Source organism: Astatotilapia calliptera, chromosome 8, assembly GCF_900246225.1.
Source record: "Astatotilapia calliptera chromosome 8, fAstCal1.2, whole genome shotgun sequence".
Taxonomy (NCBI): domain Eukaryota; kingdom Metazoa; phylum Chordata; class Actinopteri; order Cichliformes; family Cichlidae; genus Astatotilapia; species Astatotilapia calliptera.
This window is the reverse complement of record NC_039309.1, coordinates 81,559-101,953: the sequence shown is the minus strand read 5'-3', so window position 1 is coordinate 101,953 and position 20,395 is coordinate 81,559. Positions and strand designations below refer to the sequence as shown.

General features: G+C 40.1%; 1 protein-coding gene and 1 long non-coding RNA gene across 3 annotated transcripts in view; one reads left to right on the top strand and one right to left on the bottom strand.

The window, feature by feature from the left end:
* Positions 1-1,558: 1,558 nt before the first annotated feature.
* Positions 1,559-7,639, bottom strand: LOC113027905 (uncharacterized). 2 transcript variants are annotated; one of them, XR_003273167.1, is made up of 4 exons: positions 7,550-7,639; positions 5,065-5,138; positions 4,759-4,821; positions 1,559-2,682 (listed from the first exon to the last, which is right to left on the bottom strand). It is a non-coding gene; the product is annotated as an uncharacterized LOC113027905 (long non-coding RNA). The 2 variants fall into 2 exon arrangements; XR_003273168.1 differs by having other exon boundaries at positions 4,759-4,818.
* A 1,906-nt stretch (positions 7,640-9,545) lies between these two features.
* LOC113027904 (NACHT, LRR and PYD domains-containing protein 3-like) overlaps positions 9,546-20,395 on the top strand; it is a 32,599-nt gene continuing 21,749 nt past the window's right edge. Inside the window, exons 1-3 of the mRNA XM_026177728.1 lie at positions 9,546-9,634; positions 9,719-9,748; positions 17,638-17,763. Coding sequence (XP_026033513.1) covers positions 9,546-9,634; positions 9,719-9,748; positions 17,638-17,763 — 245 coding nt within the window. The remainder of the gene's footprint in view (positions 9,635-9,718; positions 9,749-17,637; positions 17,764-20,395) is intronic.

The window sequence follows — 20,395 nt, the reverse complement described above, 5'->3', positions numbered from 1 at the left end:
TTGGGGGTGAAACAATACTGTTAATGGTATCAAATGGAATTCTTGGGTTATTTTTATGACAGTTTATAAGATTATTGAAAAAAGAGGATTTAGCCTCTTTCACTGACTCATTGTATAAGTGAAGTAGTTCTTTGAAGTGTTCAAAATGGACAACCAGACCAGTGGACTTCCAGAGACGCTCTGCTTTTTGACAAGAGCATCGGAGGCTACACATATGATTGTTTAACCAGGGTATGCAGGAACTAACAGAGCAATGCCTAGTTTTGAAAGGAGCAACCTGTTTAAGAATGGCAAGACAGTGTTCATTGAAAGAATTAGTAAGGAGGTCAACATTGTCAGAGGTTGTGGGGATTAATCCAGTAATGACAAGTCTCAGGCATATCCTACCGGCAGCATCCCAGGAATAAAACCCCCAAAGATCCACTTCTCTCCAAAGCCAGCGAAGCCACTCAAGAAAGCCTGCTCTCTTGCCCGCTTCCTCCGATGAGGCCTCTGAAGCAAAAGTGAACTGATAGGCAAGAAAGAAGGTAAACCAGGGGCAGCGAAAAGACCGCAGGGGGGTTCAAAACGATCCACTGTTCTTGCCGGCTCTAGTGATCCTCGACCTCGCTGTCTGCTATGGAGCTGGCGGGTCACAGATGTCTCCAAAAACATCAAAGCACGTTTGGAAATATATGATATCTTGATAAATTGAGCAGATATTTGAAGCTTACACAGCTACATTCTCCCTTGAAAATAACTTAAGTTTCTTTTGTGACCCAGAAAGAGTAATATTTAAAAGTTTTTAGCCGCGCTTGTCCACCATTGCCGCGTTTGAGTTTTGGACGAAATGTATTCTGGGATATTTAGCTGTACCAAGTCAACACAAGTCATCGCCGCTGCATGCTCGATAAAACAGGTGGAGCAAGAACACATCCAGGAATTTTTTGTGTTTTTTTTTTTTTATTTTACCTATGAGAAAACAGTATGTTCCATTACTGCTGTTGTTGTAGGAGGGGGTCAAAGTGAATGTGTTTCGATGGAGTTTTGAATTTTGGTGGTTCTGGTATTAAAGTCCTATACACCATGAGGGCAGCTACACAAACACTCCTGTACACAACTTTCTGCACAGAGCCTCATCACTAAATCCAGTAGGTTTATAACATTTAAAGGTGACTTTGTGCTGCTGCAGACATTAGTATATCTGACCTTAAATGTTTTCTTTTCTTTAAAATTCAAACTTCATGTTCACAGGCTGTTCTCATTTAAATTGCCTGCATAAAACAACAGGTTTAAAACATGCTGTGGTAAATTAAAATATGCATTCTGCACTCCATTTTCTGCACATTATACTTTCAAAATGGCAGAAATCTGGCGTCACATCGCTAAGGAGAGACGAGTGTGAGGTTGTTCAGATTCTCAGAGCTCAGATGTTTTCCCAAGTCCTTACCAACTCTCCTACCCACCTCTCCTTGACATTGGTGATGTAAGAAAATAGTTTAGGAAAAGGAGATAGGAGGGACTTTTGAACCCATGTCAAAGCAGAAGAGCCGCTGCAAATGTCACATGATTTCTTTTGGATGATGGGACTGGCTGCTGCTGCTCTGAGTGGATTTAGTAGACTATAATCAAAGAAACAGACTGAGGAACATTTGCTGCAGGTTAATTATTGATATAAAGTCATATGAGGATGCAGCAGCTTACCTTTGATCCATGTGCTGCAGATTAAGTCTCGTTTATGGTCTGAATTGTTTAATGTTTATAGTGTTTAAGATTACAGACACACCCGTAGTGACACTATTGTTGAAAATTATTTGCGTGTTGCTATCTACAGTGTGGATTTTATATGAGTGTGTTAGCTGATCTTTGACCCGCGAGCCACATCTTAAGACTCTTTTATGGTGTGGAGTGCTTAATGTGAGAGCAGCCTGCAGATACAGAGGAGTGACGACGGCGAAGAAGCAGAGGATTTTCTGTTTCTACACAGACCTGGTGCAGACAGCAGAGCTACAGAGTGAAGAAGTTCATGGAAAGAAGCTGAGTAAGTGAAACTTTAATTCATTCCAGTCTCTGAGGTTACCTCCTCATCACAAAGCAGCTGCTCTTTGTTAGAGTGTTTCTGCGGAGAAGACTCGTTTCATCTCTGATGTCTGGTGCTGGATAAAGACTCCAAAGCAACAACAAAGTCTCCAACATCCAGCTTAGAGCCTTTCAATCAGAGTGTGCCGGTAGAGATTTGTTTTCCTCACATCACATCAGACTTACAGTCTGTGTGGGCATCTTCATGAGGAACGTTGTTGGATCAAACATATCTGCCACTGTTTGATCCTCTTTAACAGGGGAAGTGTGACTGTGCTGTGATGTTTAGTCACACTCAGTGTTCATGTGGACTCTGAACAGGCTCACAGTCAAACTATCAAACTGGAGTCCTGATATGAGAACCTGCTTCAGATGCTGGACTCCAGCTTGACTATGATGTTCAAGTTTTTTTGTTTTTGTTTAACGAAGGATCAGAGTTCACGTTTATCTGTTAAATATGCTCCAGAATTCATGGAGAATATTTAAAAGCACTAAGTGAGTGCCCCCTGCTGGTTCCTTCTGAGTGCTGCTGTTATTCTCCAATGATCCTGTAGGACAGATTTATGGATGCTTTGAGGGATTCGCTGCAGTCCTGCTGTAGTTACCCCGCCCCCACAGCTACACCTAAATGAAAATGGAAGCCATCAACAGTAATGACATCACAGCAATAAAATTATTTAAAACTCACAAACCTCTGAAAATCTGTATCTGCTGTTGAAGTGTTGCTGACTGTGTGTAGAGTGAATAGAGGACTCAAATACAGACCAAAGATGAAATGTGAACATAACTTGAATAATAAATTTCTTTTTTAAAAAAAACAAGAAAAAAGCGACACTTTTGACACCCTTTTAAGAAGCTCTCTTCTTCTGTTATCTGATCATGAACATCCTGTACAAAAAAAACTGTTGCTCTGCAAGTGCAAAGTTTCCAAGCAAACTGTGTCTTAACTTCCTGTTATCTGTCTCTGCAAGCATTTTTTTTTACATTGACCTTTTACTACCCTCTGTCACCTTTCACAACAGATCATCTCTTCATGTAAGAAAATCATTTTAAAAGATCAAAGAGAAAACAAATATTTTCAATCAATTACGTTTAAGCATAGAAGCAATTACTTATGAGTAAGTTTTATTAGAGCTAAATTATCAAACACCCAGAAAATCATAACATGATCACAAAGCCCCTTATTTCAAATTAAACCCAAAATCCCCCCTTTTTGACACATTTTATGTGTCAAATAAGCTAAAGACCAGCTACTGAAACTGAAAATACTTCACCACATCTTAAGAAACTTAACCCTTGTATGGTGTTCGGGTCTGTGAGACCCGTGTTCAGTTTTTTTCAAAAGAAAAATTAAACAATTAATTATTTTTTCACGTGTAAATGTGTTGTGTCTTTCCACTCACTCCACTTGATTATAACTGATTTATTTATAACATTTTATATAAAAGAAAAACGAGAAGCACATTAATTCATAAATGTGATCTAACAAAGGTAAAGGGAAAAAATTAACCATGTTTGCTGTTCATATGTCTTGTAATTGGGATGAAGTAAACATCTGTTGAGTAATTTAACATAAAATTGTTTGATAGTGTTAATTTGGAAAGCCAAAACTCTAGCGGGTCCACCAGACCCATGAACACTGGCTGAGTAACAAAAATACGAACACCACACAAGGGTTAAAAGAAAAAGTCTTGATGCATTCTCAATCATCCAGGAAAATAAATCTCCAAATGTTGATTCTGTTCATCTGGATGTAGCGTTTTCTGGGAGAAACGTTTCGTCACTCATCCAAGTGACTTCTTCAGTCTCAGCTGACTGCAGGTTTCCCCAATCTTATAAACAGTACACTTGCATAATGACTTGCCCATATGGAAAAGAAATAGTAAAAACTTATATGACTTAACTCATGAAAGTGGCCACTTTCATGAGTAAATCGTATAAGGCTTACATGATTTACTCATGATAGTGGCCACTTTCTCATTACTTTCATATATTGTTTTAGTAAGTATCCAAAACATACAAGTTTCATTATATAATTTTTCAAGGGATCTTATATCTGTTTTCACTCTTGTATGCTTTTCATACAAGTTTCACACAAGACAGATACAAACTTTATAAGATTTATATATATATCTTTTCCATATGGGTGAAACCAGTCCACTGAAGGAACTGACCTCACAGCCCATTGTTCCTTCAGTGGGCTGGTTTCAGTCATTATGCAAATGTATAACTGCATTTTATATGAAAAGTCTAGCGATCCCCTATGTGACTCATAAATATTGCTTCTCCCCCTTTAGCATTTGGCATTTTCCCCACAATATAATGTACTACCATAATCTACACCCAGTCAATAACACAAAATTTGCTTAAAGGAAACATCAGCAACCCAAAAAAGTCTGCAGCTCCAAACTTATGTAAACCTCCAGTCTCCCTTTCTCCCCCTTACGTGGTGAATTGTTTGTTAACCTTTATTCATCCTAACCTTGGTCCAGTCTTTGTTTCAGTGTCAAGTCAGTCAAACCTTTAGTCCATATCGTCAGTCCAGTCACACACATTCACTTACTCACACGCATTCACTCAAAAGAAAAAACTATTGTTCATCATTTTTGGTCTGGATTGACACATGGCAATCCTTTTAGACAGGAACCGGGTTCCCACAGATGGCTTCTCCCCAGCCCATTGTAATCTGGAAAAGCTCACCTTATATTTGCTCTCCCGAAATTTTTTTCTTTACAGCGCTGTTAATTCAATCGTGCAGGCCTGCTTTGAACAAAAATGAGAAAAAGAGAGCTGATTAGTAGCTCATCAAAACACAAAACATAATCACCTGACAGGATTTCTCTAAGTGCACTGTCACAATTTTAAAGGGCCAAGTTCTAACCATGTCCATGATTAGTAAAACTCCCTCTATTAAAATAAGAAAACAACCCTAACCTAACCGACAGAATCGACTCATCACTAAAACAACAACCCCAAAAATCTTAATCACAGAAAAGTTTTGCTTACTCATCTAACAACATGTTGGCCTCAGGTTCTTCAGCATCCTGACAATCTGAGGTCAACTGACATAATTTCACCTGCTAAATACAAAGAAAATCTTGTTAAAAGCAGCACCATTTGCACAACAGTAATATTCCCCATTAAGCACTCTAAACACGTTATAACAATGTGTCCTCACTAAATTATACATTTCCTGTCCAAATCTGCACTTCTGGACAGACCTGACCACCTTATTTAATTATTTTACCATTATATATTATACCAAGTAATTCTTCTCAGTCACTGCTATGTTTCCTTCATTGAAAGCCTCAGACACATAGCCAGACAGGAAGCTTCTTTGACACCACTAATTTCAGCTAATTTCCATATTGAGTCACATCTTAAGAAGTTGCCTTGACAACAGAAATGCATATTTAAACATTACCACATGAAATTATTTTTATTTTTACCGTAGTCATTTCTTTTGCTCAATCGGCACAAGAGCACTACCAATTCACTATTTTTAAAACTACTGTAAGCTTTTAATCACTGGTTTATCCTTTTTCCTTTTCACAAAAATCACTTTATTGTCATGGGACTTTCGTGAGTTATTCCTCCAGCTCTAGCTTTAAGTATGTTAAATCTAGCATTTATGTCATGTAGTCACATTCATTCACATTCACATTCTCCAAAAATAATTTCACATGTAACAATTTGCACGTGTCTTTTCTATTCATTCAGGTACTTGTTAGTTTATTTCTCTCTTTAGCTCTCTCTCTTTTTTCTTTTTTTACCTTTCTGTTATGATGCTCTGGACATTTCTAAACCTCCATGAGTTCAGTCTCAATCTTCAATCCAATTTTCCCATGTGCTTTCACTGTATCACATCTAGGTTCACCTCTCACTACTGATCCTCGTCCCTGTTCCCACAGTTTCCGGTGTGGGCTCTCAGATCAACACAGGCCCAAATCAGCTGTTTCTTCTCTCCATTGCTTCTCTCTTGATCTTTTCAGTGTTTTCTTGGAGGTTCACTCCCAGCATGGCAAATCTGAAACTCAGTGTCCAGTGCTGTCCAGTGCTTTCACACAGTCAACCCACTGTTCAACTTCCCACCTTGTAATTCAGAGTGCATGTTCCATCAAGTGTTTTCTTACATGCTGCTGCTGGAGTCTTCAGTGCTATAGTTCAGTTGCACTGTCTTTTTGCCTGCTGTTAATTCTTCAAGTACACGGTGTTCTGTCTGTCTTCTGTCTTCATCAGGAGATTTACTGTCTTTTAAGCTTCTTCTCAGGATAAGGACAGAATGAGAGGTGAAGCTGTCAAATTTTAAGCCAAAGCCTGGCCTGTTTTCATCCCAATTCTGTTAATCTATCATTTTGCTGCTGTACTCATGTTTTCAATATGAGAAGAGTCCACCTGTATTGACACACTAAAACATTTAATTAATATAATTTTCATTGCTATGTCTTAATACATTCAGTCTCTAATTCCTCTGTTTTCACATATCACACCAACGTCACAAGCTCAGTTTTCTGCTTCACTTCCTGCCAGACACACACTCCCACAGCCACACAAACTCATGTTTTCATCTGTTTCTACAGCCTAATTGAACTCTTATTTTATATTTACAGTCTATAAACCCTCTGTAACTCTACTAAATGTTGATATAAAAGAATGCTCTCAGTACACACACACTTAAATATACTAAGCTCTTTGCATTTGCAAGCATTCACATCAAAATCTTCAGCGTGCTTAGCAGAGCTCTTTCAGACCTCAGGACAATTAATAGTTTTGGGGTTTTTTCCCCACACATATCACCATTCTTTAGCTCAGCTTTGTAGCCTCATTCACACAATACTTTCATCAGCATTTTACACACTTCCCTGGACTTCGTTGTCTCTCTCACACACACACACACACACACACACACACACACACACACACACACACACACACACACACACACACACACACACACACACACACACACTTTTCTCTCAAAACAATGTGCACCTTTAATCATTCATCCAAATAACAATTTCACACATTTATATATATAACAAAAACTGCCACTGACTGCCAATAAATTATTTCCATTACCATGTCACATCTTCACTTCATCTTCCAAACGTTAGTACTGGTACACCTAACTTTACGACTAATTTAAAAGCCTCTAAGCCCAGCTTCGCCCACCTTGCTGGTCAATTGTAGCTGTTATCTGTCCAGGATAGCGGCCCGATTTCTAAGCCCTATGATAATTTATAAGCGCTTCCCGCAGCTCGACAGAAGGTAGTGTGCGTTAAAATGATTTAGGAACCAACAGCTGAGGTTTGGCCAGCTTATAAAATAAATGAAAAACAAAAAGCAAAACAAAAAAGTTCTTCCTGCTCTGGTAATTAGACTGTAGCCAGTAGACCGAGAAAGGCTCTTAAAAATCAAAGCTTATAAATAGCAGTTTTTCCAGGAGCCCTCCACAGAGTGGATTCTTCAATTAATGGTGAATAACTCTAACCTGGAGATGATTTATCAAACGGCCTCTTGATACACTGTCTTCAACTGCTGGACTTGAATTGAGCTCTCAGCAAACTGCTAAGCGTGGAGAGAGAGAGGGGTTAACATGTTCCATCCATCCATCCATTTATTCGCTTCCGCTTATCCTTTTCAGGGTCGCGGGGGGCGCTGGAGCCTATCCCAGCTGTCATAGGGCGAGAGGCGGGGTACACCCTGGACAGGTCGCCAATCTGTCGCAGGGCCAACACACAGGGACAAACAACCATTTGCACTCACATTCACTCGCACATTCACACCTAGTGACAATTTGGATTATCCAATTAACCTATCCCCTCAAGCTGCATGTCTTTGGACGGTGGGAGGAAGCCGGAGTACCCGGAGGGAACCCACGCAAACACGAGGAGAACATGCAAACTCCACACAGAAAGACCCCGGCCTGATGTTGGAATTGAACTCAGGACCTTCTTGCTGTGCGGCAACAGTGCTAACCACCGTGCCACCGTGCTGCCGTTAACATGTTCCATGCAGTGTAAACGCACACATTCATATTTTAAACAGTCAAAAAAAAAAAAAGACAGGTTCGGGCCACAAGAAAATGTGAAGATGGTGGTAGGATGGCAGTCAAAACTTATCAAAAAAGATCAAAGCTTATTACAAATCATTTTGAAAGATTAAAGCCAACCTCATTCAATAAAATAATTAGGTCACAAAGGTCACAAATAATCACATTTTGATACTTAATCCCACTTTGCAGACAGGTTTGGCCCAATTTCTGGTGTCAAGCCAGCACTGCTGGCTGACTTCTGGCATGGTAAGTGGTATGTCATCCAGATATGGGCCAGGCCTGGAGTTGATGGCACTGTTTATATGATGGCATGCCACATCTGACCCGATTGTGGTTTGGTTTATGTGGCCCAGGCTCATAGAAAAGAGGCCCAGATCCGGCATCAAGCTGGCACTTCTAACTGACTGGTGTCATGGCAGAGTGTATGTCAACCAGATGTGGGCCAGGTCTAGCAATTATAGTACTATTTATGTTCGTATTTTCCTATTTTAGTTAGAAGACCCAAATGCCTTGTTGCAATACTATACTGCTGTGGTAGCCAACGTTTCAAATGCAGGTTTGACAGGTTTGTCAGTGTACACTTTATCTAAAACCTAGTGAGGGTTTGCACATCTTTTCTGCTGGGTAGCTGTAGCTCAGGAGGTAGAGCAGGTCACTTACTGACCGGAAGGTTAGTGGTTCGATCCCTGGCTCTTCCAGTCTGTATGTCAAGAGAATTAATGTAGTTAGGAAGCAGCTTAGACAAAGTGTGTAATTGGGTAAATGTGGTATGTTGTATAGAGCACTGTGAGTAATCCAGTGCTATATATCAGTCCATTCATTGTCTGAACAGAGTTTTGTCATGTTACTTTTGTACTATTATGTTCCAGCACATGTTGTTATTGCGTGGCTTGATTAATGTATATATTAGGCTGAAAACTGGGGCCAGAGTTGAAACTGTTCTGGGCCACCACAGGGCCCGCAGTGTGTCTGCAACTGGCCCGTGGCTGCATAGAACTTACACATGGCCCACATATCGCAAAGAATGATGGCCTTTTGGTGGCCCAGACCAGGTTTGCCAGAGGTAATCCACACATGGGCCAGCACAGGATATCTAGTGTGTCTGCAACTGGGCTTGTTCTGGCCCATGTGTGGGACACCTCGGGCAAACCAGATCTGGGCCACCAGAGGGCCGTCATTCTTTGCGGTATATGGACCATGTTTAAGCACACTGTGTGGGCCAGATCCAGGCCATGCCAATTTTGCTATCTGGGATGTGTCTCTTATTTTCTCTTCTGACACTGAGATGAAGCAGAAAAGAACAGCTGATATTTGGACAGCACACATGATGGAAAGGAGGATTTGAGTTGATGTGCACATGAATGATTTGTGTTTCCTCTGCAGGTGAAGGTAGAAAGTGTGTGTGAGCTGATGTGGATGTGAATTCAGCAGCATGGATCAGTGTGAGGAAAGAGAGGAGGGAGTCCCTCCCTCTAAAACCACTCTGTGTGGGGAACATGAGAGCCAGACCAAAGCTCAGAGGTGAGATGACCATCTCTAACTGTCCATGACTCTTTAACATGTCGCAGCTCAGCTCTCACATCACTGCTCCATTATTATTCACAGGAACCAACCTGAACCTCAACCCAGCTGTGTGTCCTTAAAGAGTGACCAGTCTAAAAAACGCTTGATTGAATTTAAGGAACAACCCTCTGCTGCAGAGAGGTGAGCTGATGGGAACATTAACTTTTTGATTGCTGATAATTTGTGTCTGATTTAAATGAACTACTTGATGGTGTTTAATGGTTGCCAAAGTGCTTCCTCATAGGGGGCCATATGATATGTTGGGGTTTCTTTGTGTTATTTGACACTATATAAATAAAACTGAATGGTCTCCTCTTCAGCAGATACAAGTTCATAAAGTATTTCTGGTCTGTATATGAAGTATAATTAATTTGATGTTGCTGTAATTGCATAATGAGAGGGGGGGTAATTGGGGGTTGTTTCCTATTTTCTTTTTCCTCCTTTAGCTGATGATACAGTGGGGCAAAAAAGTATTTAGTCAGCCACCGATTGTGCAAGTTCCCCCACTTAAAATGATGACAGAGGTCAGTAATTTGCACCAGAGGTACACTTCAACTGTGAGAGACAGAATGTGAAAAAAAAATCCATGAATTCACATGGTAGGATTTGTAAAGAATTTATCCGTAAATTAGGGTGGAAAATAAGTATTTGGTCACCTCAAACATGGAAAATCTCTGGCTCTCACAGACCTGTAACGTCTTCTGTAAGAAGCTTTTCTGTCCCCCACTCGTTACCTGTATGAATGGCACCTGTTTGAACTCATCATCTGTATAAAAGACACCTGTCCACAGCCTCAAACAGTCAGACTCCAAACTCCGCCATGGCCAAGACCAAAGAGCTTTCGAGGGACACCAGGAAAAGTATTGTAGACCTGCACCAGATTGGGAAGCGTGAATCTACAATAGGCAAGGAGCTTGGTGTGAAAAAATCAACTGTGGGAGCAATCATCAGAAAATGGATGACATACAAGACCACTGATAATCTCCCACGATCTGGGGCTCCACGCAAGATCCCATCCCGTGGGGTCAAAATGATCATGAGAACAGTGAGCAAAGATCCCAGAACCACACGGGGGGACCTGGTGAATACCTGCAGAGAGCTGGGACCAAAGTAACAAAGGTCACCATCAGTAACACACTACAACGATCCCGCAGTGCCAGACGTGTTCCGCTGCTGAAGCCAGTGCATGTCCAGGCCACTCTGAAGCTTGCCAGAGAGCACATGGATGATACAGCAGAGGATTGGGAGAATGTCATGTGGTCAGATGAAACCAAAGTAGAACTTTTTGGTATAAACTCAACTCGTCGTGTTTGGAGGAAGAAGAATACTGAGTTGCATCCCAAGAACACCATACCTACTGTGAAGCATGGGGGTGGAAACATCATGCTATGGGGCTGTTTTTCTGCCAAGGGGACAGGACGACTGATCCGTGTTAAGGACAGAATGAATGGGGCCATGTATCGTGAGATTTTGAGCCAAAACCTCCTTCCATCAGTGAGAACTTTGAAGATGAAACGAGGCTGGGTCTTCCAACATGACAATGATCCAAAACACACCGCCCGGGCAACAAAGGAGTGGCTCCGTAAGAAGCATTTGAAAGTTCTGGAGTGGCCTAGCCAGTCTCCAGACCTCAACCCCATAGAAAATCTGTGGCGGGAGTTGAAAGTCCGTGTTGCTCGGCGACAGCCCCAAAACATCACTGCTCTCGAGAAGATCTGCATGGAGGAATGGGCCAAAATACCAGCTACTGTGTGTGCAAACCTGGTAAAGACCTATAGTAAACGTTTGACCTCTGTTATTGCCAACAAAGGTTATGTTACAAAGTATTGAGTTGTATTTTTGTTATTGACCAAATACTTATTTTCCACCCTGATTTATGAATAAATTCTTTACAAATCCTACCATGTGGATTCATGGATTTTTTTTTTTTTCACATTCTGTCTCTCACAGTTGAAGTGTACCTCTGGTGCAAATTACTGACCTCTGTCATCATTTTAGGTGGGGGAACTTGCACAATCGGTGGCTGACTAAATACTTTTTTGCCCCACTGTAAGTTCCCTAGTTCTTTTTTTTTTTTTTTAATTTGCTGGAAATACTTGCATTGATTTATTTAAACATGTAAAAATAATGTAAATACAGTATGCAAGGCAAAACAGAGTTTGTACACAGCAAAATCTCCAGTGTTAAATTTACACTAGAGAGTGTCTATATGGGTCAACACTTCTGAGTGTTAAATACAACACTGAGTGTTAAATTAACACTTTTGACAGTGTTATATGTTTAAAAGTAACCTAGTCAGTTTTGAAAATTAACAATGGCTAACACTGAGCAGTGCTGATTTTCTAACACTGGAATATTTCTAACATTTTGAGTTATTTTCCAATGTTAGAAAATCAGCACTGCTCAGTGTTAGCCATTGTTAATTTTCAAAACTGACTAGGTTACTTTTAAACATATAACACTGTCAAAAGTGTTAATTTAACACTCAGTGTTGTATTTAACACTCAGAAGTGTTGACCCATATAGACACTCTCCAGTGTTAAATTAACACTGGAGATTTTGCTGTGTAGAATTGTTCTGACCATTTCCATGATGTGCTCACACAACTCTTGGTGGCGCTGTCACTTGGTGTTCACTCGCTCTGCGGTAGAGTATCACTTCCTGTTCCTGCTCAAACACAGTGGTGTTTCTGAGTAGCTTATTTGCTTAGCAATTTAATTAACAACTTTTAAATACATTCTTCTTTCATAGTATAATCTTCACGTGCTTCATCCGAAGCACACTTTCTCTGTACTCACTACCTAATTTATAGCCAAAGTATTCACTCACTGTCTCTGTACTGTTTCGCTAGCTTAGCTCGTAGCCGACTCATTAGCACCATGGCTACTTCACCTGTCCCTCCAGCACTTTCTTGCTCATTGTGTCAGATGTTTAGTTACTCCTCGGCCTCCTTTAGCAGTAATGATATCTGTAACAAATGTAGCATATTTGCAGCTCTGGAGGCCAGGATTACTGAATTGGAGACTCGGCTTCGCACCCTTCATTCACCCATAGCTAGCCAGGCCGCTGTAGCTGGTGCAGCCGAAGACAGCGTAGGCCCCGCTAGCTGTTCCCCGGCAGATCCCAAGCAGCTGGGGAAGAGAGGGCGGCTGGGTGACGGTGAGGAGGAAGCATAGTCCTAAACAGAAGCCCCAGGTACACCACCAACCCGTTCATGTGTCTAACCGTTTTTCCCCACTCGGCGACACACCCGCCGGGGGTCAAACTCTGTTAATTGGTGATTCTGTTCTCAGACATGTGAAGCTAGAGACACCGGCAACCATAGTCAATTGTCTTCCAGGGGCCAGAGCAGGCGACATTGAAGGAATGACAGACTTTTAATTCATTTGAAAGCCTGATGCTTGAAGGATTGAAGGACATTTAAAACTGCTGGCTAAGGGTAAACGTAAATTCAGTAAAATCATAATTCACGTCGGCAGTAATGACACCCGGTTACGCCAATTGGAGGTCACTAAAATCAATATTGAATCGGTGTGCAACTTTGCCAAAACAATGTCGGACTCTGTAGTTTTCTCTGGTCCCCTCCCCAATCAGACCAGGAGTGACATGTTTAGCCGCATGTTCTCCTTAAATTGCTGGCTGTCTGAGTGGTGTCCCAGAAACGATGCGGGCTTCATAGATAATTGGCAAACCTTCTGGAGGAAACCTGGTCTTGTTAAGAGAGATGGCATCCATCCCACTTTGGATGGAGAAGCTGTCATTTCTAGAAATATGGACAAATTTAGTAAACCCCCCAAAATATGACTATCCAGAGTTGGGACCAGGAAGCAGAGTTGCAGTCTTACACGCTTCTCTGCAGCTTCTCTCCTTCTGCTACCCCCCCAAAAACCCATCTCCATAGAGACTGTGTCAGCTTCCAAAAAGACAAAAAACAAACTAAAAACCAGCAACAAACAACTTAAACATAAACAATTACAAAGAAAGAACAATACAGTATCCACATCTGAACCAAAGAGTAAAACAGTGAAATGTGGATTATTAAATATTAGGTCTCTCTCCTCCAAGTCTCTGTTAGTACATGACTTAATAATTGATCAACAAACTGATTTACTCTGCCTTACAGAAACCTGGTTGCAGCAGGATGATTGTTAGTTTAAATGAATCAACACCCCCGAGTCATTCTAACTACCAGAAATCTCGAAGCACAGGCCGGGGGGGGGGCGCGGTGTGGCAGCAATTTTTCACACCAGCCTATTAATTAATGAAAGACCAAGACAGACTTTTAATTCATTTGAAAGCCTGATGCTTAGCCTCGTCCACCCCAGCTGTAAAACTCAGAAACCAGTCTTACTTGTTATCATCTATCGTCCACCTGGGCCTTACACAGAGTTTCTGTCTGATTTCTCATACTTTTTATCTGATCTAGTTCTCAGCTCAGATAAAATAATTATTGTGGGTGATTTTAACATCCATGTAGATGCTAAAAATGACAGCCTCAACATGGCATTTAATCTGTTATTAGACTCAATTGGTTTCTCTCAAAATGTAAAAGAACCCACCCACCACTTTAATCACACTCTAGATCTTGTTTTAACATATGGCATAGAAACTGAACATTTAACAGTGTTTCCTGAAAACCCTCTCCTGTCTGATCATTTCCTGATAACATTTACATTTACAATAATTGATTACACAGCGGTGGAGAGTAGACTTTATCACAGTAGATGTCTTTCTGAAAGCGCTGTAACTAAGTTTAAGAATATAATCCACCCACTGTTATCATCTTCAATGCCCTGTACCAACATAGAGCAGAGCAGCTATCTGAACGCTACCCCAACAGAAGTCGATTATCTTGTTAATAATTTCACCTCCTCACTACGTACGACTCTGGATACTGTAGCTCCTGTGAAAACTAAGGTCTCTAATCAGAAGTACCTGACTCCGTGGTATAATTCTCAAACACGTACCCTAAAGCAGATGACTCGTAATCTGGAGAGGAAATGGCGTGTCACAAATTTAGAGGATCATCATTTAGCCTGGAGAAATAGTTTGCTGCTTTATAAGAAAGCCCTCCGCAAAGCCAGAACATCTTACTATTCATCACTGATTGAAGTAAATAAGAACAACCCCAGGTTTCTCTTCAGCACTGTAGCCAGGCTGAAAAAAAGTCAGAGCTCTTTTGAGCCAACAATCCCTTTAACGTTAACTAGTAATGACTTCATGAACTTCTTCACAAATAAAATTTTTATCATTAGAGAAAAAATTACCAGTAATCATCCCACAGATGTAATATTATCTACAGCTACTCTTGGTACCATTGATGTTAAGTTAGACTCTTTTTCTCTAATTGATCTTTCTGAGTTAACTTCAATAATTATTTCCTCCAAACCATCAACGTGTCTTTTAGACCCCATTCCTACAAAACTGCTCAAAGAAGTCCTTTGAGCAGTTTAATTAATTCTTCGATCTTAAATATGATTAACCTATCTCTAATGATCGGCTATGTACCACAGGCCTTCAAGCTAGCTGTAGTTAAACCTTTACTCAAAAAGCCATCTCTAGACCCAGCAGTCTTAGCTAATTATAGGCCAATCTCCAACCTTCCTTTCATATCAAAAATCCTTGAAAGAGTAGTTGTCAAACAGCTAACAGATCATCTGCAGAGGAATGGGTTATTTGAAGAGTTTCAGTCAGGTTTCAGAGCTCAGCACAGCACAGAAACAGCTTTAGTGAAGGTTACAAATGATCTTCTTATGGCCTCTGACAGTGGACTCATCTCTGTGCTTGTCTTGTTAGACCTTAGTGCAGCATTTGATACTGTCGACCATAATATCCTATTAGAGCGATTAGAACATTCTGTAGGTATTACAGGTACTGCACTGCAGTGGTTTGTATCATATCTATCTAATAGACTCCAGTTTGTTCATGTAAATGGAGAGTCCTCTTCACACACTGAGGTTAATTATGGAGTTCCACAGGGTTCGGTGCTAGGACCAATTCTGTTTACATTATACATGCTTCCCTTAGGCAGCATCATTAGAAGACATAGCATACATTTTCACTGCTATGCAGATGACACCCAGCTCTATCTGTCCATGAAGCCAGACAACACACACCAATTAGTTAAACTGCAGGAATGTCTTAAAGACATAAAGACCTGGATGGCCGCTAACTTTCTGCTTCTTAATTCAGATAAAACTGAGGTTATTGTACTCTGCCCTGAAAAGCCTAGAAATATGGTATCTAACCAGATTCTTACTCTGGATGGCATTACCTTGGCCTCCAGTAACACTGTGAGGAACCTTGGAGTCATTTTTGACCAGGACATGTCCTTCAATGCACATATTAAACAAATATGTAAGACTGCATTCTTCCATTTGCACAACATCTCTAAAATTAGAAATATCCTGTCTCAGAGTGACGCTGAAAAACTAGTTCATGCATTTATTACTTCCAGGCTGGACTACTGTAATTCATTATTATCAGTATGTCCAAAAAACTCACTGAAAAGCCTTCAGCTAATCCAAAATGCTGCAGCAAGAGTACTGACAGGGACTAGAAAGAGAGAGCATATTTCTCCTGTTTTGGCTTCCCTTCATTGGCTTCCTGTTAAATCCAGAATTGAATTCAAAATCCTGCTCCTCACATACAAGGTCTTAAATAATTAGGCCCCATCTTATCTCAATGACCTTGTAGTACCATATCACCCTATTAGAGCACTTCGCTCTCGCTCTGCAGGCCTACTTGTTGTTCCTAGAGTATTTAAAAGTAGAATGGGAGGCAGAGCCTTCAGTTTTCAGGCCCCTCTTCTGTGGAACCAGCTTCCAGTTTGGATTCAGGAGACAGACACTATCTCTACTTTTAAGATTAGGCTTAAAACTTTCCTTTTTGCTAAAGCATATAGTTAGGGCTGGACCAGGTGACCCTGAATCCTCCCTTAGTTATCAAATCAAATCAAATCAAATCAAATCACTTTTATTGTCACATCACATGTGCAGGTACATTGGTACAGCACATGTGAGTGAAATTCTTGTGTGCGAGCTTCACAAGCAACAGAGTTGTGCAAATACAATAATGTAAACAAGCAAAATACAAGAATGGCTACATCTGAAACTAATAAATATATGTACAGTATATAATAGTATATGCATTATGCTGCAATAGACATAGGCTGCCGGGGGATTCCCATGATGCATTGAGTTTTTCCTTTCCAGTCACCTTTCTCACTCACTATGTATTAACAGACCTCTCTGCATTGAATCATATCTGTTATTAACCTCTGTCTCTCTTCCACAGCATGTCTTTTATCCTGTCTTCCTTCTCTCACCCCAACCGGTCGCAGCAGATGGCCGCCCCTCCGTGAGCCTAGTTCTGCCGGAGGTTTCTTTCTGTTAAAAGGGAGTTTTTCCTTCCCACTGTTGCCAAAGTGCTTGCTCATAGGGGGTCATATGATTGTTGGTTTTTTTTCTCTGTATCTATGAAGCGCCTTGAGGCGACTTTTGTTGTGATTTGGCGCTATATAAATAAAATTGAATTGAATTGAATTGAATTTCTAATGAGACTTCGGCAAAACTAGTTGTATCAACTGAAACGCCAGTGACATCTCTCTGGTTCTTACTCAGATCTATGTTGGAGTTTTTGCTATTAAGAACACGACTTTCAGATTCTGATAATTTGCTGTAGATTGTGTTTAGACCTGTTGCTTATTGGTTTGTTTTCCATTTTTCAGCTAATAGCTCTTCGAGAATCACTTCGTTGGTACATAAATGCTATTTTATGGCTGTCAAACTGTGTTATCTCTGACATTTCCATAGATTCAACTAAAGAAATGGGAACAAATGTGTTCTTACACCAGGTCACTATGTGTAAACAGAACCCATGCAAACTCCACACAGAAACTCTGCAGCCAGAATGCTACTACTACTAATATACTCAAATCACTGCTCGATCATTATTCACAGGAAAAAACACGGAATTAAACGCAAACATCATCCTGGATCTGAACCCAGCTTAGTGTCCGTTAAGAGTGACCAGTCTAAAAAACGCTTGATTGAATTTAAGGAGCAACAACCCTCTGCTGCGGAGAGGTAAGCTGATAGTAACATGAACTCTTTGATACCTGTCAGTTTGGTGTCTGATTTAAATTAACTACTTGATGGTGTATTATGGTTACCAAAGTGCTTGCTCATAAGGGGCCATATGATTGTAAAGATTTCTCTGCATTAATGTGGGGTCTTTATCTTATAATACAAAGTGCCTTGAGGCGGCAGTTGTTGTGTTTTGGTGCTTTATAAATTAAACTGATCTCTCTTTAGAAGATCAAAGTTCTTCAAAGTTCTTTCTGGTCTGTATATGAAGTATAATTAATTTGACGTTAAGCTAAAGCTTAATGTTAAGCCTGCTTAATCCATTCCCAAATCATGTTTAATGTGTACTTGTTCCTGGGTTATTTCCAGACATCCTAACCAATTTCCTTCCATCTAAAGTTGACCATCTGGGACTTCTTCCAGACCTTGGCACAGGGCTGACACATCATGATAACTTGTACTTATTTACAATTGCAAGAACTGATGATTTTGGAATCTGCAGTGTTTTGAAATTGTTCCAGGAGACCATCCCAGCTTGTATAAATCTATAGTTCCTCTTAGATCTTCACTGAGTTCTTTGGACATTCCTATTGTGCAAAGTATTGGTTAAAACAAATGCTTTTTATGCTGCCAAAGACAAACTATCACAATTTTTCAGTTGTCCCTGGCTGCAACAATGTGTTTCCTGTTTTAAAATCAAGGATATACTGTTCAGTTTCATACCTGTCTGTTCGGTAGTAAGTGGTTCCTTCTTGTTTGGCTAGATGCACTCTTACAGGAAAATCCAGCTGTTAGCTGTGATATTCCGGTTTGTGAAGCACTTTAAAAATTAGGCCTTGCATTCACTTTGCTTATCCTCACTTCTGATCCAACCTAATATCATGAAAAAGCATGTAATAGCCATGCACTATGTCCATTTCATGCTTTGCCTCTCAAAACATGAAATGTACAGGCACATAGAAGTTGCAATAAATTGCAGTAATAGCAGAATGAGATATTTTATCTCAAGCCAACATGAAAATTAAATCCAGGAAAGTTTTTAAACAGATATTATTAACACATTTACATATATATATACATAATAGCCCGCTAGCTTAATTGATTCTGATGATTAAGGACCCTGCAATGTACTTAATATGTTTTTTGCTGACTACCAACTTCGTTGGTTTAAATATATTATCTCACCATGCTTCTTCATGCATGTCTATTTTACATTTTGGAGAGGCAAAGCCAGAAATGGACATGTTTATAACATGTTTGATACAGTGATACTGGGTTGTCTAATATGAAGTAATCCAGTCAGTGAGATGACATGAAGAAAAAAAAAAGGTCTCCAAAAAGTTTAGCACCTTTCATTCTTCTTGTCTTTAATAGTAAGTGGCTAGCTGGACTCAGTCGGAAAAATCCAGCTGTTAGCAGTAATGTTCAGGTTTGTAAAGCACTTTATAAATGAGGACAGTGTGGAGGAGAACCTATTTAAGTCAGGTAAGAGGTGTTTCACCGGAGTCAAAAAGTTGTTTGTTTCTTCCTCTAGTCGGTTGCAGTGCAGTCAGCAGCAATCAGTAGTCTCCCTTTTCCGAAGCACATCCAAACTACAAAACTAGGTTTCTTAGCAAAGCACGAATGGGAATCCCATCAGTAGTATGTCTGCGAAAAAGCTAAAACAATGCAGAGGCTCAGAGGAAGAGATGCCACACTTTTTGGAGACCTTACTTTTCTCCTGTCATCTCACTGGCTGAATTCCGTAATATTATTTCATATTATTTCCAAATGTAAGTGAAGGAGATTTTAATGTGGAGATTTTTTTTTTCTTTTTGGCTGCAGATGTGCTGATCAATGATAGAATTTCCAATTGTCTTCAGTAACAACAGTTATGTTTTTGGTGTGACATGCATGTAGTAACCTCTTATGTAGTAAACTGTTTCATTGTGCTTGGGAAAGGTGAGAATATTTTATTGCATAAAGTAGTGCTGATCGCATCGCAAACGTCTGCTTTGTCAAGTGATTGCATGGCCCAGTACAACTGGCCTGGCAGTCTGATGACTTAAACAGGCCATCCTCCACACAGTCCTCATTTATAAAGTGCTTTATTAATGAGTCAATTTAGCTAAACAACAAAGAAAGATTTACTGCTAAAGAGACAGACAGTGAAAGTGGACTGTATATCCTAGATCTCTTAACATAAAACTCTTGGGAAAGACTGTTGCAGCCAGGAACAGGTCAAAATTGATCTCTTTAAATGTTCTTAAAAATTAAACTTTACTTATCATTTGTTTCTTAAATTGAAAAAAAAAAATCAAATAGATGTAACAATGTTACATCTATTTGATTTTTTTTTTTTAAAGCTGTGCTCCATCATGTAAATGAGCTTTTGTATGTGCATTGTTTTACATCCTCTTTAATTACTAAGCTAATATATTTCAACAAAGTTACCTTGGCACATTTTGCTCAGTGGTTATTAATCCAGCATGGCAGACAGAGAAAAGGAGGGAGAGGCAGGATTTGATCTTCTGCTTTCTGATTGGTTGAGCTCTACCCCTAGTCCCTCCATGCCTCCTCCAACTCTCCTGTCTCACATCATAGCTACAAGTGTACACGTTTTAGTTTTGTAACACATTTGCAACAAGCAAAG